General features: G+C 36.8%; 1 protein-coding gene across 2 annotated transcripts in view; it reads left to right on the top strand.

Annotated features, from left to right (window-relative positions):
• Positions 1-22,026, top strand: part of LOC113522110 (bumetanide-sensitive sodium-(potassium)-chloride cotransporter-like) — a 58,644-nt gene that overhangs the window by 18,978 nt on the left and 17,640 nt on the right. For both annotated transcript variants that reach the window (XM_052896300.1, XM_052896299.1), the window contains exons 2-13: positions 179-285; positions 3,995-4,109; positions 11,756-11,918; positions 12,735-12,830; positions 13,536-13,705; positions 14,201-14,393; positions 14,490-14,629; positions 15,088-15,279; positions 18,079-18,186; positions 19,272-19,395; positions 19,674-19,795; positions 21,659-21,794. In XM_052896300.1, coding sequence (XP_052752260.1) covers positions 179-285; positions 3,995-4,109; positions 11,756-11,918; positions 12,735-12,830; positions 13,536-13,705; positions 14,201-14,393; positions 14,490-14,629; positions 15,088-15,279; positions 18,079-18,186; positions 19,272-19,395; positions 19,674-19,795; positions 21,659-21,794 — 1,666 coding nt within the window. The remainder of the gene's footprint in view (positions 1-178; positions 286-3,994; positions 4,110-11,755; positions 11,919-12,734; positions 12,831-13,535; positions 13,706-14,200; positions 14,394-14,489; positions 14,630-15,087; positions 15,280-18,078; positions 18,187-19,271; positions 19,396-19,673; positions 19,796-21,658; positions 21,795-22,026) is intronic.

The following is a 22,026-nucleotide window of genomic DNA, read 5'->3' as shown; positions in this document are numbered from 1 at the left end:
GGACAGAGGTACCAAGCAATCGACTTTTGTACAAAGTCTAAATATACTAAAGTCTAAGTGGATCTTGGGTCTAGTCAATTCGGCCACCCCAGATGTAGAATGTCGTAATAGTTTTCTCTGTAGCTAGACATACAATACGAATGAAATAAGTACAAGCAAATATATTGCTTTGTTTCAGATGGAGGTAGATAAGCCAGAGGACGCCACTGAGGAATCGGACGCGTCTGGTCTGGACAGCGACGACCCACTCACTGCTACTGACACCAAATATGGCAAGAGCTTCAGGTTTGATATTTCATCCTTTACATATGCATGCTTCCCATACGATAGATACCTGGTAGTGAACTAGTAAGAATGACTTTATTTGAAACTAGCGATCTGACCCGGCTTCGCACAAGTACATAGAATTTGCGAAAATCAATACATTTAATTAAAAAAAATCAACCAATTCAAATTTACCAGAGGGAGACTTTGTTCAAAAGTCGATTGCTTGGGTACCTCTGTTCCATTCATGTTTCAACCGTGAAGCAGTTGTTTTTGCATGGCTGTGTTTCGGTTTGAAGGGTGGGATATGGCATGAATTTACTGGGTGCAGAGGAATAACACCTGAGTCCTCAGGAATGGCAACGCATGGGAGGTATTATGGGCAAAACAGTATACTCTGTTATGTCCATGGTACTGCTCATGTCTATAGGCGACGGTTACCACTTTCCATCAGGTGGGCCGTCAGCTTGTTTGCCATTCTAAGTTGTATAAAAAAAAACTGACCGGTTATTTTACAGCATTTTATATGTGATACTTTAGATTGATGTAACATGTTTATTTATAACAATAAAAAAAAATGATGATTTAAAAGTACTTGTAAATAAGTCCATTTAAATAAAGATAATTTGAATTTAATGACAGGCGTGACAGATATGTATGTATGAATTTAATGAAAACAAGTCAGTTGGCTTATCGTGATGAATTCACCAAGAATTAACCATGACGGTTTCTAGGCACCGCGTGTAGTCAACCTGTTAGAGGATGTTGCTACTGATGGGACCACTAGACCCTATTATTGAAAATTTCATCTCCCCCCCCCCTATTTTACCAGTTTCAGATCTCTAGAGCAAGGAGCGACTGTTCTGTACGAAGTAGTACTATTATTACTAAAAGTGTCGTCTGAGAAAAGTGGGGAAACTTGTTTAGCAAACAGGTCCAAGGCACTACCGTTTCATAGTCTAGTAAATTGAAGTTTCCAACAATCCATGAAATCAACATAAATTCAAGTTTATATATTACAATTCACTAGCGGCCCGTCCCGGCTTCGCACGGGTGGACATTTTTACAACATTTATAGTGGTTATTGTGACATAACGATAATAGTTGGACATGTAGTGTCGCGAAGTTTTTTGTAGTTATTGATATTTTCTTCAATATTGTAGAACATACTTTTGTTCTATCACCAATAGTTTCCGCAACGCACGCGACGAAAGATATTGTATAGCATTTTTTACACCTCGAGTTACGTTACTAAAGTTTTAGTAAGGATCCCTAATCTTTTCTTGCAATAAATATAGCCTATGTTACTCAGGGTGAATGTAGCTTTCTAATGGTGAAAGAATTTTTGAAATCGGCAAGGTAATTTTTGAGTTTATTCATTACAAACATACATACACACAAAAATACAAATCTTTTCTCTTTATAATATTAGTGTAGATATATAATATTGTATTGATGTTGTCGATTGCTGCCACTCGAATTGTTACGCTTTGCTTCGAGATTTTAAAAGCCGGTTTCAAGGAAGTCTAACCGGTCGGGTGTATAAAGTGACATATATAACATATATATCACAAATACCAGAGGGAGACTTTGTACAAAAGTCGATTGCTTGGGTATCTCTGTCCCATTCGTGTTTCAGCCGTAAAGCAGTTGTGTTTGCATGGCTGTGTTTCGGTTTGAAGGGTGGGATATTGCGAGAATTTAGAGGGTACAGAGGAATAACACCTGAGTCCTCAGGAATGGCAACGCATGGGGGTATCATGGGCGAAACAGTATACTCTGTTATGTCCATGGTACTGCTCATGTCTATAGGCGACGGTTACCACTTTCCATCAGGTGGGCCGTCAGCTTGTTTGTCATTCTAAGTTGTATAAAAAAAAAATGTAGAGTAGAACGAATGTTTTACAATTATTGTCTTAATATATAAAAATCCCGTTTCACCGCGTTCGTTTACGATAATATCTGAAAGCGTTGCATTGATTTTAGCTAAATTTTATAAATGTATTGTTTGCTTCAACCTGAGAAATATTAATTTTACAGTTCCTCTTCCTTTAAACCTGGTAAGGGGCAAAGCAACGTTTGCTGGACTAGCCAGTATTTTTAGTTATAGTAATTTCGAAGTAAGTTACTCGGTAAAAGTGTCAGGGGGTACGGCAGTACTCCTGCCAAGTCGAGCACAGCTGAACCATCCTTATCTCAAAACGACTCACGGCACTTTGGACCGCCTTGTAAATTCATTGTGTATAAAACAAGAAGTTTGAACGCTTACTGATTAGGAGGACATTATAACTGACTATATTGTCAATATATCATTTATTATAAATTTGTTTTCTATAATAATTACTATTTTTAAATTATATTTTTTTTTTTACCTTAAATCGTCATTTTTTATTATAATTATTATAGTAAAAGCGATGTTTAATATTGATACGCTCACTATAAATGGTGATAGATAATTGATTAGATGACAATTTATAATAAAGTTGTTGAACAGGTGCTTCCATAGACACTAACTAAACTGGTTTGGTTTTACATGAAATCTCACAACTTTTTGTAGTGGAAGAACTGCGTTTGCGAGACTTGGTATTTTTTTACATGTTATGTTTTTGAAAAAATCTTTACTCATAAAATAAATTATGATGTTGTTGCCCTAAGTGGGATACATGAGGTTCGTGGTTGGCGAAATCCAACTATTACAAGATCATTATAATCTACTTGCCCCCTTGCTTAAAATCTGTTTGGGGCAGTATAATTTGTTTCTCTTCCATTCATCTCTTATTGCAGTCATGTCATTATTTACTGCCTTTCTAGCGATGCCATTTTTCACACTTATAGTATAATCTCGATTATTCGAATCAAATAAAATTATTAGGAGTATTCTGTATATCTAAATAAAAATCCGGATAATCGATTTTAAAGTCAATTTCAACAATAATTAAATTTTAATATTTTTTTATTATATAAACAGTTTTACAGACGTCATTTAGATAAAACGATATTAAACAATTATGAGCTGGAAAAATAATGAATTACATAATACCTATTTACCCAATTAATACATAATACCATTTGTAAATACGCATTTCATGTCTATATCTAGATAAATGGCTAAAAGAAATAGGGTAAAATACTCAAAGAAGACTTGGGCCTGCTTCATTCCTTTTTTCAAGTTCAAAGAGACCGTTATTATACCATTTCTCCAATTACAAGCAGTGTAATATTTTCAGGATTCTTATCTGTATGTGAGTTCTTTTATTCCATCATAACTTTTAAATTCCTGAGCAAATTTGGGTATATGTGATATCTTTAGAATTCTTATATTATAATGAGTGACATTTGGCTATATATTTTTTTAATAGTTCGTAATAGACAGAGTAATCGTGTTTCAAAATTTGCAGACCAAAATGTCCACTTGTTTCGCGACAAAGTCGCTCTTTGTTGTTTTTTTGTTTATTTAAGTTGACCAATATGCAGGATTTTCATTAGTTAATACTTTTTTTGTGTGTGGTCCCGGTATAGAAGAGGCCACGCCTTCCTTTTCCGTAAGTGTCGTAAGAGGCGACTAAGGCAGGGCGAGGAATGGGCAGCAGCGTCCCTCTTAAAACATCTCCAAAGCCCAACTGAGGTTGCCAATCCGTCTGCCAAGCGTTGCATCTACTGGCAAACCCGAGGGGAGGGTTATGTTCAGGAGTGGACAGATAAAGGCTGATATAATACTTTTTGTTACCAGGCATTTCACCCGCGAGGCTCTGCCGCGATTGGACAACTACAGGAACGTTCTCTCGCTGCACGCCGCACCACGACCCACCCTCGACGAACTGCACAACGCGTCGCTCTCTAGAAAGGTAACCCTGCAAGTTTATGAGTATTTATATTATATAGAAGGTTATCGAAGTGTCGCGACCTCATTATTATCTGTCAGTATGATTGTTCTTAACCAACTTAAAAAAAGAGAAGGTTCTGAATTCGGTTGTATGTTTTTTATTTTATTTGTACTTTACTAGCTTTTGCCCGCGGCTTCGTCTGCATGACCGGAATATATTTACTGATAAAAATTAGCCTATATTCTTCTCCATCCCATATAGTGCGTGTATATCAAATTTCTTAATGATTAGTTAAGCCCTTAGGTTAAGCCGTTAAGACATTGTACATACAAATAATATATACAGAAATAGGACAGTGGAAAGCAAATGTACAAAGGCGAGCTTAACTTTGCAAAAGTTTATTATGTTTGTTGCTTTAGAATTCCGTAATATGTAAACGGATTTGGAAAATTCTTAAATTTTAATTTTTAGAGGATACACTTTCTTTTTATATTTAAAAATAGAAATGCCATCAAAATCGGTTCAGTAGTTCGATTTTCAAATCAAAATAACTGGTTTTGTCATGATTAAAGTTGGAGTTTTTTTTTGTGGATCCATTTCTACTTGTTAAATTAAGTTAGAAGCGTAACACTATAGGTCATTATGACATAAAACTGTAGTATTCAAGAATGGCAAAGCTGAATTGTGTATTGAATAAAAATATTGAAGGGGACAGATTTGTATATGAGTAATGTCTTTCATGATTTCATTTTATCGTATCATTGAAATGGCTTGAATTTTAAATATTGAGGTATTTTTGGATTTGTCGTGACAGCCCAAGTGTCATAGAATGGTTAATGCATAAAGTAAACATGGCAGCGTAGTGCGTCATTTTGTCGAAATAAGAGAGAGAATTGTAACCCTGAATGGTATTATTGGAATCGTAAAGAAAGTTAAGTGTTTTACTGAACTAGGTGTGTTATCTTGTGAAAGTGCATATCACTGGTTATTTTAAAAGAATTATTTTGTTTGAGAATTAAGCGCAACAGAAAAAGATAGCACTTTGTTAGCTAAAATAGATTTATTGGGAGTCTGACATTTTTATTAAGATTTAATGTTTATTTTTACTAGCCGTTTCCTGTGGCTTTGCTCGCGCATATCAGTACATAAAGCATCTTATGGGTTACAATACAACCTACTCGTGTATCAGATTTAATTGAAATGAACATTTGAAAACCGTTTAAAACTGATTAAGTGAAAAAGGGGAAGGAGTGGTCCATTCCATGTCAGGGTCTACGCAGCTTATAATATAAAATAAAATATAAAGTAGAAAAAAGAAAATTTATATTTTGACATGTAATATTAATAATTTATTTTTTGAACTTGGCTGGACACGCTGCCGCCTTTCTAGATTTTTTTTTTAACAAAATTTACATCTCCCCTCTTAAGAAGAGGAGATGGCAAACTAGCCCCCGGCAGAAGCACAGTCGGCTGGGGTTCAGGGCCCCAGGGAGGGAAACTGGCGTACCATGCGGGCAGAATCTAAGAGCACCGCTTTCTGCATCTCCCGGTAGTGAGCCGCCTCAGAATCTCAACCGTCTGAGATGTTATTTCAGACCGATTGGGATAAGACCGTTCACCGACAAAACGATTGCAAATTTATATACCAAATTTTAATTAAATCCATTAATCCGTTAAATAAGTAACTTTCACATCTGAAATACTAGCTGTAACCTGCGGCTTTGCCTGCATACACCAGTATGTAAAGTATTCAATATGTTAAGTAAAGATCATCTGTCCATGTATCAAATTTCATTCAAGTTCGCTCAGTAATTTTTGCGTGAAGGAACTGTAGTAGAAAATGAGAAAGAATAGTGGGAATATTATAAACTAGCACTATCCTGGGCACCCGGATTCGCATGGTTTTTTTAAAATAAAATATACCCTATGTTGTTCGCTGATAATGTAGCTTTCTATAGGTGAAAGAATCATTAAAATCGGTTGAGTAGTTTGTAATATTAAATATAAGCAAACAATCAAAATTTTCCTTTTTTTTTATAACATTTGTACGTAAATATGAAAGTTTTTAAGAATAGGTTTACGTACAATGGTAGTGTGATGACATCCATGTGCCCTTAATGTAACTACTCATAATGAGGTCCGTTACGGTTGACTGTTGGCCTGGTGACGCAGGGATCACCAGGTAATCGTCTTAATTGAAGACCTAATTAATTGATTACGGCGTTTGCTTACTACGTAGTTGGCATTCCTATCTTGATACTATGGTATGGACGCGGCTACTTGTATGCATGATTTCGCATTAGCTGTTGATTGTCCACTGCTGGACCTAGCCTTTAACATAAGGGGCGTTTTGCCAGTTGTTGCCACGCTTAGCAGGTGGGTTTGCAACCGTACTTAGGGTTTGATGTTTTAGAAGTTGAATATTGTGTATTTTTTGTCAGTTGATAATCATACATTATAAAATCTACTTGCCAATTCAGAAATTTTACTTCATATTATCTTTAATACTTTACTAAGTAATCTATAAAAACCACAAGTCAGTCGAGACTAGCGCCATCTAGTATTAATTGTCTAATTTTGTGTATTTTTTTAATGGATGACAATGGAGTGGCTACCCCGCTTGCGCTAACGATATACGCTAGCGGGGCGTCAGTGATGGATGATAGGTGAGAATGAAAAAGCAGGTTAGTTAGCCCATCGTGATGTATACACCTACAATAATAATAATATACCTGGAATTCAGCACGATGATTTCCCACGGTTTTTCCGCATCCCTTAGCCATTAAGTCTCCTTAGTCGCCTCTTACGACATCCACGGGAAAGGAAGGGGTGGTATACATGTATGTACTAATGAAAAAAAAAATTGACGATAACGACAGAGGTATTATGTTCGGCCCGACTGTACTTGCTGATAGTGCGTGAAAGGAATGTTTTTATCAGTAAACATGACATTATAATTGGAAAGCGGTTTGCGATTTTTTTTACTTTCATTTCTCACACACCAATGAAAAGCAGAATCGGATTTTTTTTATACAACTTAGAATGGCAAACAAGCTGACGGCCCACCTGATGGAAAGTGGTAATCGTCGCCTATATACATGAGCAGTACCATGGACATAACAGAGTACACTGTTTCGCCCATGATACCCCCCATGCGTTGCCATTCCGGACTCAGGTGTTTTTCCTCTGTACCCAGTAAATTCACGCCATATATGTTAATTTAAGAGGCAATTGCAGTTGTATCCATTTGCATTTTTGTTGTATTTTGTTATGAGAGGGACTGGATGAAAACCAGCGCTGTGCAGCTGTTCACATTGCGCTGGGACACTCACAGCATCGGCTGAGCCAGTTCCTTTTGCCTAGTATGAGACACTTCTTATGTATTTTCTGTATTTTCTATTGTAATACTGTGTTTTTCCGGCAATAAATATTTTCTATTCTATTCTGTTTAAGTCTGATTTAAATTTCACTTTTAATTCAATAGACATAAACATTTATACAAACAAATGTGAACTGAATATAACTAGTGGCATTGGGGGGAAGGAATTGTTAGCAATGGAGTTTGACAGCCCTATTGCTAGCAATATGACCTTATCAGGTCAACCTCCGCGTGGTTCCCCCTGGAAACCATCGTGAACAATTCTTGTTGAATTCGTCACGACGGGCTAACTGACCTGTTTCATCCTCGTCTATCATCCTTCACTGGTGCCCCGCCGGTGTATACCGATAGCGCGGGTGGGGTTACTATTTCATTATCACCTTTTAAAAAAACAAAAAACTAGTGGCATTTTATGCCGGGACCACACGGTACTTGTTTACAAGTATATATATTCGTATTTAAACTGTAGTTTTTTTTTTTTAATCGAAACAGTTCATTATTTCCGTGGAAACTATATAAGTTTAATAGGACACTATATTAATTTAGTGGAAAAAAGACATATCGAATATTTATGCGGTTATTTTCCCCGAATGCGTGTAGTTGCATACAATTTCTTGTATGTTACAGAATTATACGGAAAAAAACCGCGCTGTGAAAATATGCGGGCTTTTCCTAACACGGTGAATATTTTTATGATTATACTTTCCATGTAATGCGTCGTCAACTTGTTTAATGACTATTTGATAGCATTACTAAGGGGAAAAAGGGGGTCATTACTAATGAGGTGTTTTTTTGATGGGTGAAAATGGTATGGTAACCCCGCCTGCGCTAACGGGATACGTTGGCGGAGCACCAGTGAGTAACAGACTTACTCACGAATACAAGTGTTTGTATTGTGAGGGAATTGAACCCGTAACCATTGGAAGGTGAGACGGTGGTTTAAACCGCGAAACCACCAAGGTAGACTACTGTATAATAATAGTCGCTGACGTTTCCGATTTCAACTTATTTGATTTTTTTTAAATAGATGATAATGGAATTATAACCCTGCTTATTGGTATACGTCTGTGGGGCACCAGTGAGGCATGATAGGTATAGTAAACCACGATGATTTCCAGAAGCAACCGCGTGGAGGTTAACCTGAAAGGGTATATTTGATAGCAGTGGGGACAAACCTCCCCATTACTAACAATCCCTTTCCCCCTAGTTGCTGATGTTTACGATTTTAACTTATTATTAGAAGTTTTTTTTATATGGATGATAATGGAATGACAACCCCGCTTATCGGTATACGCTGGGGGGGGGGGGGGGGTCAGTTGACTAATCATGACGAATTCATTAAGAGTAAACTACGATGGTTAGGGAGAAAAGGATTGTTAGTAATGGAGACTGAGAATCCCATTGCTAGCAATATACTCAACCAGGTCGACCTCCTCGCGGTTCTCCCTGGAAACTATCATGGTTAATTGCTGATGAATTCATCATGATGGGCTAACTGGCCTGTTATCATTCTCATCTATCACCCTTCACTGATGCTCCGCCAGCGTATCCCGTTAGCGCAGGCGGGGTTACCATACCATTATCACCCATAAAAAAAACTACGATGGTTTCCGGAGGTAACCGCGTGGTTCGATTTAACAGAATATGTAGTTAGAAATAAGGCAACTATTCCCCATTACTAACAATTCCTCCCCCCTCCCTCCCTGTTTAGGAGTAGGCCGTGGATAATTACATCTAGGTACTACAGAATGTGGGATTTAATTAACCCAAGTTCAAGGGATTGCGACCCGCATCATAGTGTATGTACTCGCGTGGGTGTTTCATTACGCTACTGCAACCATATTGACCTTTTGTTAGTGGTATAATTTAGTTATGGGCATGCTTCTTGAATTAAGGCTGTGAGAATATTAACTGCCACGTGTATAACGGATCTAGAAAGAGATGGAAAAGTACAGTAAGAGATTTGGCGTGAAGTTAACTAGACACAGATTGGGGGGAAAGGGATTGTTGGAATGGAGACTAAATCCCATCCATAAAATCCCATTGCTAGCAATATACCTAACCAGGTCGACCTCCTTGCGGTTACCTCTGGAAACTATCATGGTTAATTCCTGATGAATTCATCATGATGGGCTAATTGGCCAGAGGGAGGGAGACTTTGTACAAAAGTCGATTGCTTGGGTACCTCTGTCCCATTCGTGTTTCAACCGTGAAGCAGTTGTGTTTGCATGACTGTGTTTTGGTTTGAAGGGTGGGATATGGCAGTGGATTTACGGGGTACAGAGGAATAACACCTGAGTCCTCAGGAATGGCAACGCATGGGGGGTATCATGGGTGAAACAGTATAGTCTGCTATGTCCATGGTACTGCTCATGTCTATAGGCGACGGTTACCACTTTCCATCAGGTGGGCCGTCAGCTTGTTTGTCATTCTAAGTTGCATAAAAAAAAAAAAAAAAAAATTGGCCTGTTTTCATTCTCATCTATCAGCCTTCACTGGTGCTCCGCCAGCGTATCCCGTTAGCGCAGGCGGGGTTACCATTCCATTTTCATCCACTAAAGAAAAAAAAAAACTAGACATAGATTATCCGGCATGGATACATATTTTATTGAATTACGTTTTTTTTAATGGATGATAATGGAATGGTAGCTCCGCCTGCGCTATCGGTATACGCTGGCGGAGCACCAGTGATGGATGATAGGTGAGGATGAAAGCAGGTCAGTTGGCCCATCGTGACAAGTCCACAAGAATTAACCACGATGGTTTCCAGGGGGAACCGTGTGAAGGTCGACCTGATAGGGTATATTGTTAGTAGTGGGGATTAACGTCTTCATTACTAACAATCCTTCTCCCCCCGCAATAGAGCTGTTTTTGTTTTTAAGTGATAATGGAATGGTAACCCCACCCGCGCTATCGGTATACACCGGCGGGGCACCAGTGATAAATGATAGGTGAGAATGAAAGCAGGCAAAATAAGACATAGTTGGATAAGTGGAAAATTTCTATTAAATTGAAACTCAAATTTTATTCATTTGTATAGCTTTAATATTTCTCGTCAAATATGATAGATACCTAAATCAATCAACCAGACCTAGTTGCACACACTTATTCATCACATACTTTTCACGAAGGACAAAGGCTAAGCCCAAAGATCTACCGCCCGGAGCCTCGCAAAGACCTACCGTCCGGAGCCTCACAATGGGTAAAGCCGCCGCTGCTGGTGCCCCGCCGGTGTATACCGATAGTGCAGGCGGGGTTACCATTCCATTATCACTCATGAACAATAATATCAGTGTGGGAGGCTAACCTTTTCTTTGGTTTAATTATGTTTGTTTACGTAGTTTCCTATTACACGCCTACAAATATTATAAATGTGAAAGTAAGGTTTTGGATGTTTGTTGCTCAATCGTCCATTATAATATCCATCGATCAATCATAAAAACGAAACAAATGTCAGCGTAGATACATAATTTAGATATTTAGAATTAGGCCAGTAGAGAAAATAAAACTTCTTTATCTATGCCATATAAATAATAGTGTCAAGCCTGGCATCTAGTGGTGTTTGTAAAAAAAAAATTAACGACTGTATATGTAAATTTTTTTTAATACCACTGTGGTGGCAAACAAACAAGTATCTAAGTATGTATGTATATTAATAATTAGTAGTACCGCATTCGAGTATTCTAATACTTCCCTATGGTTGACTGGGAGAGAATGCTTTTAGCATTAAGTCCGCCAAGTACACATATTTGTACTAATGAATAAATAAATAAAAATAAATAAGTATACCTAATTATCTAATTATCTTTTATTTTTTGTAATTTTATAGGCTGATGGCTTTCTAGCCAGTGTTAGTAAAATAATAATAATAAAAAAAAAACTGTTGCAATTTAATATATTTAATTAAAATATAAACGAATGAATAATTGACTCGAACATAAAACAGTCTGCTAATGTATATCGTAATAATAAATAATAGTAGTACAAATGGAAAATCGAATAGTCGATTAAATGTTTCGATTAGTTACTAATTACATTTACATGTGTTTTTATAATAATTTTAAGTAAAAAAAAAAAAATAACCGAGTGGGAGTATTGTTTAAAATTTAAAAATTCAAATTGTTTTAATTAAGTTGTATTAAAGGAGATATAATATTATAATATAATGTTGTTAAGTTGAACCTAATTCAAAAACACCTCTATTAGAATCAACTGCTAGGGCTGCCTCCCTCATGTAATTTATACAAATTTATAATTCGATATTTTTTTCAATATTATATATTTTTAGCCTGGTCAAACATTGGAGAAGGATCCAGACGGCGCTCCTACCATAGGAACCTCAAACGTCAAGTTTGGATGGATCAAGGGTGTGCTGATGAGATGCCTCCTCAACATATGGGGGGTCATGCTCTTCCTGCGCTTGTCATGGGTCGTTGGACAAGCAGGCATCGGTTAGTATACTTGTTTTATTTTTAAAGTGGGCCTTTTAACTTCTTAACATTTTAATATTAATTTTTTATACTACAGCGATCAAGTTTACTTCTATCTAATATAGAGTGGTGAGGTGTAGCTTATAGACATTAACACATTGGTCATGATAGTATATACTGTGACACCCATGAGCAATTTATGCATTGGTGTTATGTCTGTAACTATCAAATTATAGACATAACATCTTAGTACTATGGTAGTGATACCATATTGCATCATCCAAACAAAACAGACATGCAAACACAACTGCTTAACGGCAAAAACACGAGTGGGACCGGGGTACTCCAGTAGACGATTTTAGCCTTTTGTACAGTCTTCAACTGGTGAAAGTCAACAAAGTACAAAATTTTCAAATGCAGTTTGCTTATATGATCTAAAATCTACAGTTGAAGCTTTAATCAAATAAAATGTCTAATGTTCATGTTAATGTTCATGTTCAATAGTCATGATCAATGGTCAAGTTCAATGGTCATGTTCAATGTTCATGTTCAATGTTCATGTTCAATGGTCAAGGTCAATGTTCATGTTCAATGGCCATGTTCAATGTTCATGTTCAATGTTAATGTTCAATGTTCCATGTTTATGTTCAATGATCATGTTCAATGTTCATGTTCAATGTTCATGTTCAATGTTCATGTTCAATGTTCATGTTCAATGTTCATGTTCAATGTTCATGTTCAATGGTCATGTTCAATGTTCATGTTCAATGGTCATGTTTAATGTTCATGTTAATGTTAATGTTCAATGTTCAAAGATCGTGTGTTGTTTTACGGCAGCGCAGTCAATGCTGCTGATACTGACCACCTCGGTTGTGACCACCATCACCGCGCTCTCCATGTCCGCCATCAGTACCAACGGGGTCATCAAAGGAGGTATGTTTTTTATTTTATTTTATTTATTTATTTTTATTCATTAAAAATAATTATAACATTATGTCAACAAAAGCCAAATCAATGTTATAAACATAGTGTGCTAACATACAAAATTAGAATAAAAGTAGGCAGGCTACTACTAAAAATATCAATGATGTTTATAATTATTAATATTTTTATTTAAATGATATAAAATTTTAAAAGTAATTAACGCGAGTTTTTTTTTATGGGTGAAAATGTTATGGTAAGCCCGCCTGCGCTAACGGGATACGCTGGCGGAGCACCAGTGAAGGGTGATAGATGAGAATGAAAACAGGCCAGTTAGCCCATCGTGATGAATTCATCAGGAATTAACCATGATAGTTTCCAGGGGGAACCGCGAGGACGTAGACCTGGTTGGGTATATTGCTAGCAATGGGATTCTCAGTTTTCATTACTAACAATCCTTTTCCCCTCAAATTAACGCGAGTTACCAGGTGTAAGGTAGATGATTGACTGCGATAAAGAGTATCCTATGTCTTTCAATATCTCAAATAGTACGTGCATACAAAATTTTGTGAATGAATTTGTCCATAAGGCGGGCCGGTATGTTTGTTTACTTATTTACTCTTTATTGCACCACTTAAAGAATTTATATTTATATTTACTTTTACTGGCTTTTTATATAAAATACATAGACAAATAGAGAGATGTTTTTATTTGCAGGCGGTACATACTACATGATATCGCGTTCCCTCGGCCCCGAGTTCGGCGGCTCCATAGGCCTGATATTCTCGATGGCGAACGCCGTGGCCTGTGCCATGTACGTGGTCGGTTTTGGGGAGTCGCTCATCACACTCATACCGGAGTCCAGTTACATGGTCAGCAAGAGTTGGGTGAGTTGAGTTGTATATTTTTTTTTAGTGGATAATAACGGAGTGGTAACTTTGCCTGCGCTAACGGTATACACTGCCGGGACATCAGTGGCAGATGGTAGGTGAGAATGAAAAGGCAGGTCAGTTAGCCAGTCGTGTGGAGGTCTATTTGACTAGGTATATTGTTAGCAATGGGACTGGTAGCCCGCATTACTAATAATTCTTTCCCTCCCTCTACTCTGATGTTGCTAGTATCGATCACTTACCGTAAAGTGAGACGAATGCTAATTTACCTCTTTTATTACATAAAAGAGGTAAAGATTGATTTCCCTAAATTTCTCTAAAATTATCAGTGTTTCTCTACTATATTATGCATGTATTACATATATAAATCTTCCTCTTGAATAATTCTCTCTCTCTCTCTCTCTCTCTCTCTCTCTCTATATATATATATATATATATATATATGTAAAACTTAATATTTCATTAATTTAATTATTTATTACTTTTTTTTAGGATCAAGCAATTTACGGTTGCATAACAATAGTTCTCTTAACCGGGATCGTAATGGTGGGCATGGAGTGGGAAGCGAAGGCCCAGATCGTACTGTTGGTGATACTGTTGGCAGCTATTGCAGACTTCTGCATCGGATCTATCATAGGACCTAAGAGCGATTTGGAGGCCGCCCAAGGATTTGTAGGCTATAACAGTGAGTATGCTTTTTAATTAGATTCAATTTAGCCTTACAAGTTTCTGTTTTCCTAGTACTTTATTTCAGATTTTTTATTGTATATTTTTTTTTCAGTGACGGTTTTACATGAGAACTTGTGGTCGGACTACCGGTATTATGAAGGGGTGGAGCATAATTTCTTCTCTGTATTCTCCATATTTTTTCCCGCTGCGACAGGCATATTGGCCGGTGCCAACATATCCGGTGATTTGAAGGTATCGTCCCGTTAACATTTTTATTTATTTATTCTTTTGCACTCTTATTTATCTCTGGATCCACCATGGAAGGGCACATGGAACAAAGATATTGAATTTAAGGCTATTTATCTGAGATATAGAAGATATTTGGGTCCACTGAGTAGCAGTATCGCCTACTTTTGGGAACCTAAATTCAAATATAGGTTAAATTCAAAATAAAGGTTTTGGGGAATTGTGTGTTTTTTTCACACTGTTTTTGGTTCAGTTATTTCACTGATCGCGCACATTTTAATATTTCATGCACAAATTGATAATGTTAAGTCGCTGATACGGTACAGATTGTACTAGGAGAGCAGAAGTTTATTGGAAGTGTTCGTTGTTTAGTTAACCTCTCATAGGCTTCTGCTCTCCTAGTACTATATTGATAATTCTGTATTTTATATATAATTTAATGACCTAGACTTTGCCCCCACCAGGATCCCCAGAAGTCAATACCCAAGGGCACTCTGCTGGCGATACTGCTGACAACGTTTTCATACCTGGTGATCGCTATAATCGCGGGCTGGTCGGTGATGCGCGATGCGACTGGTGACCTGATGACAATGGTCGACGTGCCCGCTTGCCGGGCCAACAGGACTTGTCCGTACGGGTTACACAACAGCAATGATGTGAGTGTCCCTTTTGACATTTCCAAAAAATAAATTGTTAGTAACTAGGATCACCGTCCCCATTTGATAATAATTTACTGCTAAGTTTGGTAAAATTGTCGTAAATTCCTAGATAAATTTGTCTCACATTTAAAATTGTGTTCTAAAAGAAAACCGACTTCAATTGTGATACAGCCAGTTTTTTTTTATTTAAAAATTAAACTACTGGAATAATTTTGATAAAATTTCTATGGAAATAATCTACAAGTATATCCTTTTAGTTAAGAAAATAATTTTCCAAATCGGTTTACAACAAATAGAGTTATGAGGTAATAAACATAAAAAAAAAATACAACCGAATTGTACCTACATCTTGTTGAAGTTAAAAACGTATAATATCTAAGAATTAAACATATTCATAACAGAAATATTTGCAAGCGGAAAAAGTGTTCATAACCGAAATATGCTGCAGACATAGTGGAGTATTTTTAATCGTCGGCCGGCCCAAAAATAGCGGTATAACTTTTTGTGTACGTTCCTCTCTGCCTGCGTTTGTACATGTCTGTGTTACCATAGCGTCAATAGTTCGTGCCCTAAACACATGGATTGATTCATGCAATTTTTTTTTTATAAGGGGATGGGTTTAATAATAATTTTGAGACACATATGACGAAAACTACAACTACTAGAATAACTACATGGGACAAATAAAAAAAACACTAGGTGTCATGTCGTATAGGGAGGTCAAGGATATGGCCTGGGATAGAGCTGGCTGGAAGAAGATGCATGAATTAGTTGCACCGACAAGAGGAAACTCTTAAATGAAAAAAAAAATTACGAAAATATGTTTTCGTATTTTCTTTTGTTTTATATTAAAAAAAGTGTAATTGATTGTATGAACTCATTTGTGTTAATTTACGTATGTCTTAAATGGTTTAAATAAATTACGTTTATCTATCTATCTAATTTAAGACATGGTTCCACAAGATATCACGGTCGTTGTTTTCGTATAGTTTGCCACCATTGAACGACTTTATTGCTGTGTGGTCCCGACGTAAAATGGGCCACCACTTCATTTCTCGTGGGCGTCGTAAGACGCGACTAAGGGAATTTAATAGTCGAGCAGCAGCGTCTCTCTTAAAACATTACTAAAAGCTAAACTGCGGTTGCCAACCGGCCTAAGCGTGACAACTACTGGCAAAATCCCCCTTATCCCTTTCAGACCTGAACGATACGGGCGTGAGTTGTAACTTTAAAAAATTCTAAAACCGCGCGCAATTCATTTTTACGCACGAAGCTGAAATAACATGATAGTGAGATTCTAAACCAGCCAATAAGAAATCATTTTAGCGGTTAGGTGGTGCAGTCTCTCAGCCTCGTGCATGCCGGCAAGATGGCTTGGCTTCAAAACACGAAAATATATTTAATCTGAAAGAAAAAAAATCTTGGGTCTGAAAGAGTTATGGGAGAGGTCTATGTTTAGCAAACAGTTATCGGCTATTATGATGATATGCCATCTAGTATCTGATTTCAAAACTAAATTTTCTATATAAAATACATTTCTTAAACACCCATACTTAAATTTAAAATGTAATTATTAAAATATTCTTATCGTCTTTAGATTACATTTAATATATTATTAATTTATTATTGTCTGAATTAGTCATTGGAATAGTTTAGTTGACAAATATGCAATATTTTGTTTGCTTAGCTGCGACATGTTTTTGCAAGTGTGTCTGTGTTTTGTAGTTACGTTTCTTTATTGTGTTGTTACGTTATTGATATTAAATTAATAGTATAATTAAAAAAATATCGAAATCGCAGGGCATGACACTGTTTTTTAGATAGGTAAATCTATGTTTTTTTTATACCATTTTCGATAGCTTTGGTTTACTTTATCTATTGTCTATTGTGTTACTCAAGGTTAGCTCAATCGAGAAACATATGTTCTATTAGTGAATTTAAACTTGATCTGTTGATTTCGTTGTAAATAGCAGGATGCAGTAATAAAACATATATGTATTTGTGATATAAAATAATAAGTTTAGTGAAAAAAATAAGAGACATGTCTTATAAAAATCTGACACAGAACAAATTTAAAAATTAAACATTGTTCTAAAAAACCTCAATGTCAACAGCCAGTATTAAAACTCAGACAACAGATTTACTTTTCTCAAAAAAATGTGGTAAACATTTTGAACCTCATAAGGTTATAGAGTAACATGACATATCTGGCTGTCAAGTTTTTTTTTTTTTTTGATAATTTATTATTCTTTATTTAATAACAATTCACACCTAGTTAGATCTACTAGCCACCGAACTATATTTAATATATAATATAGAAGGTCAGCAGCAGCAGCAGCTACCTTCAATGAATTGTCGGTTGCCGATCTTCGGTTGAGTGTATACTGAAAAGGCAACGTGAACTGTCTACCGAGTGTGATACGATACATAAAAAAAAACATATACTGCGGAGTCGCCGATCTTCCGTCGACGGAAGATCGGCAACTTCGACGACATCCGAACAGACGCCGGGCGCAACTGTTTCGAGGTGTTATGTCTAAGTAATGATTGACCTTCGTCACAGTATGACTGAGAGTAACTGTAAGTAAGAGAGTAGTAAGTTTTAAGCAATATCGGAGTTCCTTCGCGGATGATCGGCGATCGAAGATACGTTGAATATGGCGCCAGATCTTTTACTCATATCAAATTAATACAAACTTTAAATAAGCTTACACAAAAGCTCTTTTAAGTCGTCATTTTGTATAAGTGTATTGCAATTTCGAATGCTGTAGTCGGGTACTGGATACTTTGTCACAGGTGATCCGGCTGGTGTCCGCGTTCGGTCCGCTGATCTACGGCGGGTGTTTTGCGGCTACGCTCTCCTCCGCTCTCGCATCGCTTGTGTCCGCACCTAAAGTATTCCAGGTATATATAGTGCAGTGTTGATTGGAGGTAGGAAATATATGTAGTTACAGAAGGTATCTATATATCGACCTATATATTAAATATCGATTATTCAATATATAATATCCAAATGAATATTAAATGAATCCGATCAGTATTGGTAATAGCTGTGTAGTCCCGGCATAGAATTGGCCACCGCTTCCTTTCCCGTAGGTGTCGTAAGAGGCGACTAAGGAAGGGCGGTGTATGGGCAGCAGCTTTCCCCTTAAAAAGTCTCTAAAGTCTAACTGCGGTTGCCAATTCGCCTGTCAGGGGTGGCAGTTATTGGCAAAACCCCCTAAGGGGGAGGCTTATGTTCTGATGGCTGATGAAAGGCTGATGTGATGATGATGAATTTATTTGTTATAAGGTCAGTATATATTGTAAATAAAATAGATATTGCTGTACCTATATATTATCTATCTCTATTTTATAATAAAAATTCCGTTATGATATCAAATTGAAGTTTTTATTTTAGCGATAGGTTTTGAGAATGAAGCCATAGAATCGACCCCGATGTTACTCTGTCTAACACCTCTATACCGGGGGGAAAGGGATTGTTAGTAATGCAGACTACCAGTCCCATTGCTAGCATAATACCCTGTCAGGTCGACCTCCACGAGGTTCCCTCTGGAAACCATTGTGTTGAATTCCAGATGTATTCATCACGATAGGTTATCTGACCTGTCTTTCCATTCTCACCTATCTACCACACTGGTGCCCCGCCAGCGTATACTGTTAGCGCAGTGGGATTTTTTAATGGGTGATAATGGAATGGTAACCCCATCCGCGCTATCGGTATACACCGACGAGGCACCAGTGAAGAATAATAGGTGCGGATGAAGCAGGTCAGTTAGCCCATCGTGACGAATTCAACAAGAATTGTTCACGATGGTTTCCAGGAGGAACCACGTGGAGATCGACTTAATAGGGCATATTGCTAGCAATGGGGCTATCAAACTCCATTGCTAACAATCCTTTCCCCCCTGTGCATTCGGGGTTACCATTCCATTATCATCCATTAAAAAAAAACTCTTGTATACCATGTGATTCGCCGTGGTGCGCAGGCGCTGTGCCAGGACAAGCTGTACCCGTATCTGGAGATCTTCGCGAAGGGCTACGGGGCGAACAACGAGCCCGTGCGCGGATACGTGCTCACATTCGTCATAGCGACCGCTTTCATACTCATGGGTGAGGTTTTTTTTTTACAGTCTGCATATACTAGTGATGTTTTGTCCGTAGACAAAATTTCTCTTTGTTTGCTAAATGTATTTGTTTGACCATAGACAATTCTATCTCTCTCTCTCTCTCTCTCTCTCTCTCTCTCTCTATATATATATATATATATATATATATATATATATATATATATAATAGATTATGTAAGTAAATAAGTTTATAATTAATATTTTATAAGAAATTTTTATTTATATACTTTAAGTAGATTGTTTGCGTGTGTGTGTTTGCAGGCGGTTTGAACCAAATCGCGCCCCTCATCTCCAACTTCTTCCTGGCCGCGTACGCGCTGATCAACTTCGCCACGTTCCACGCCAGCCTCGCCAGGCCTGTCGGCTGGAGGCCCACGTTTAGAGTAAGTAATGGAAATACGTCTTATGGAATTTATTTTATTTTATTTATTTACACTTCGATGCCTAGTTATATAATTAAGTGTACGTATGGCAGACTTAACACCCAATGGCGTTCTCTACCAGTCTACCATGAGGCAAGCGGAGAATTAAGTAGGCGGTGCATTTATTACTAAAATAAACACAAATATTGTTACTAATATCTAATATATAAAATTCTCGTGTCACGGTGTTTGTTACCAAACTCCTACGAAACAGCTTTACCGATTTTCATGAAATTTTGTGTGCATATTGGGTAGGTCTGAGAATCGGCCAACATCTATTTTTTATACTCCTCAATGATAAGGGTGACCCACGTCTAAAATTTATATTTTATTATAAGAAATTTATATTTATATTATAAGATTGTATCAAATTGGTTGGGAGCAAACCTACTTACTTTAAACACTGCAAAATCTAAATATGTTTGTTTTCACAACACCAAAGCATCTAGTCCCCCAACGTCATTATCCTTGATTATCCATAGATATTCATGTGATAATAACAAAATCTGCAGTTGTGATTTCCTTGATAGGGTTCATGAAGTGAAATATTTGGGATTAATCTTGGATCAAAAGTTGACTTTTGCTTCTCATATACAAGTGCTTTCTAAACGTATACGAAAACTTATACACGTTATGAAGCTTCTGCGTAACGGCGCGAGCAAGAATGTTTTATTACTTGTATACAAAAGCATAGCTCAATCACTGTTGATGTACTGCATCACAGTGTGGGGCGGTGCATCAAAATCATATATGATTGCACTTGAAAGGGCACAAAGATCTGTCTTAAAAGTAATGTTTAGGAAACCAATTCGTTTTCCCACCTATCTTTTGTATCAGGAGGCTGCTGTTCTGACAGTGCGTCAACTTTATATACTTAAAGTAGTAATGATGCACCACAAATCTCCTCTCCTCCCGCAAAAACCTTCGGACCAGAGAAGGCGCAAAATAATCATCCCTCGCATTAATACTGCATTTGCAAAGCGCTTTAGTTATTATTCGTGCCCATTTATATATAAAAAACTTAATAATCTCTGCAAACTGGATGGTCTTAACAATGCGGAGGCTAAACATAGGATACAAGGATATTTACAAAATCTTGATTACGATACCACAGAATTAATATTATATACCATTTATTGATATTCGTATATAGTAGTGTATGTCTTTAGTATATTTAATTGTATGTATTTATTTATGTAATATTAGAGTATTTACATAATTTTCTGTTTTATGCGCATGTCTTCACGAAGCACTTCATTTTAACTTAGCTTAGTATTTTAATTTAATTTATATTTGTAAACCACCGTGTCTTGGTAATCTCATATGGACTCCCGCGATACAGGTCCTCCTAGTGCGGGGTCCAATGTACTCGCTGTTGTAATTTTTTTTTGTATTTAATAAATAAATAAATAAAATAAATAAATTTCTTTGACAATTTTTTTTATTTTTTTTTAATATGATTTAGCATTGAAAAATACATACAACTTCTAATTTCCACCTTTTTACGATCAACTCCTGTTTTTTAATCGCGATTTTTATAGGTTTATAGGTTGCAAGATGGCAATCCAATATAATAATTGTAGTACGATAAATTTTCATGTATAGTGCTCATATTGGGAAACTGTAAAGCTAATCCAGTTGATTAAATAAATAAATAAATAAACCGGTTTTTAAAAAAAATATTTTTTATCTAACAGGATGTGCTTTCAAATTGGTCTCATAAAAAATTTTGCGAAATCAGTTCTGTATTTTAGATTTTTAATCAAAGTAACTTAGTTTTGAAGCAAGTTTTATCTTTGGCCACAATCTTATATTTTGTGACAGTTGTACAACATGTGGCTGTCATTGGTGGGCGCGATGATGTGCGTGGCGATCATGTTCGTCATATCGTGGTCCACGGCGCTGATCACGTTCGCCTTCCTTCTCATGCTGTACCTGCTCGTCTCTTATAGGAAACCTGGTAAGCGCTTACAAGAATAAATAATATTTTTTATGCAACTTAGAATGGCAAACAAGCTGACGGCCCACCTGATGGAAAGTGGTCACCGTCGCCTATAGACATGAGCGGTACCATGGACATAACAGAGTATACTGTTTCGCCCATGATACCCCCCGTGTTGCCATTCCTGAGGACTCAGATGTTATTCTTTTGTACCTCTGTAGGAAGACTTTGTACGAAAGTTGTTTGCTTA

Source organism: Galleria mellonella, unplaced genomic scaffold (genome assembly GCF_026898425.1).
Source record: "Galleria mellonella isolate WM207_F2 unplaced genomic scaffold, CSIRO_AGI_GalMel_v1 utg32, whole genome shotgun sequence".
NCBI lineage: Eukaryota > Metazoa > Arthropoda > Insecta > Lepidoptera > Pyralidae > Galleria > Galleria mellonella.
Note: the sequence above shows the minus strand (reverse complement) of the source record. Positions and strands in the feature narration are given on the sequence as shown.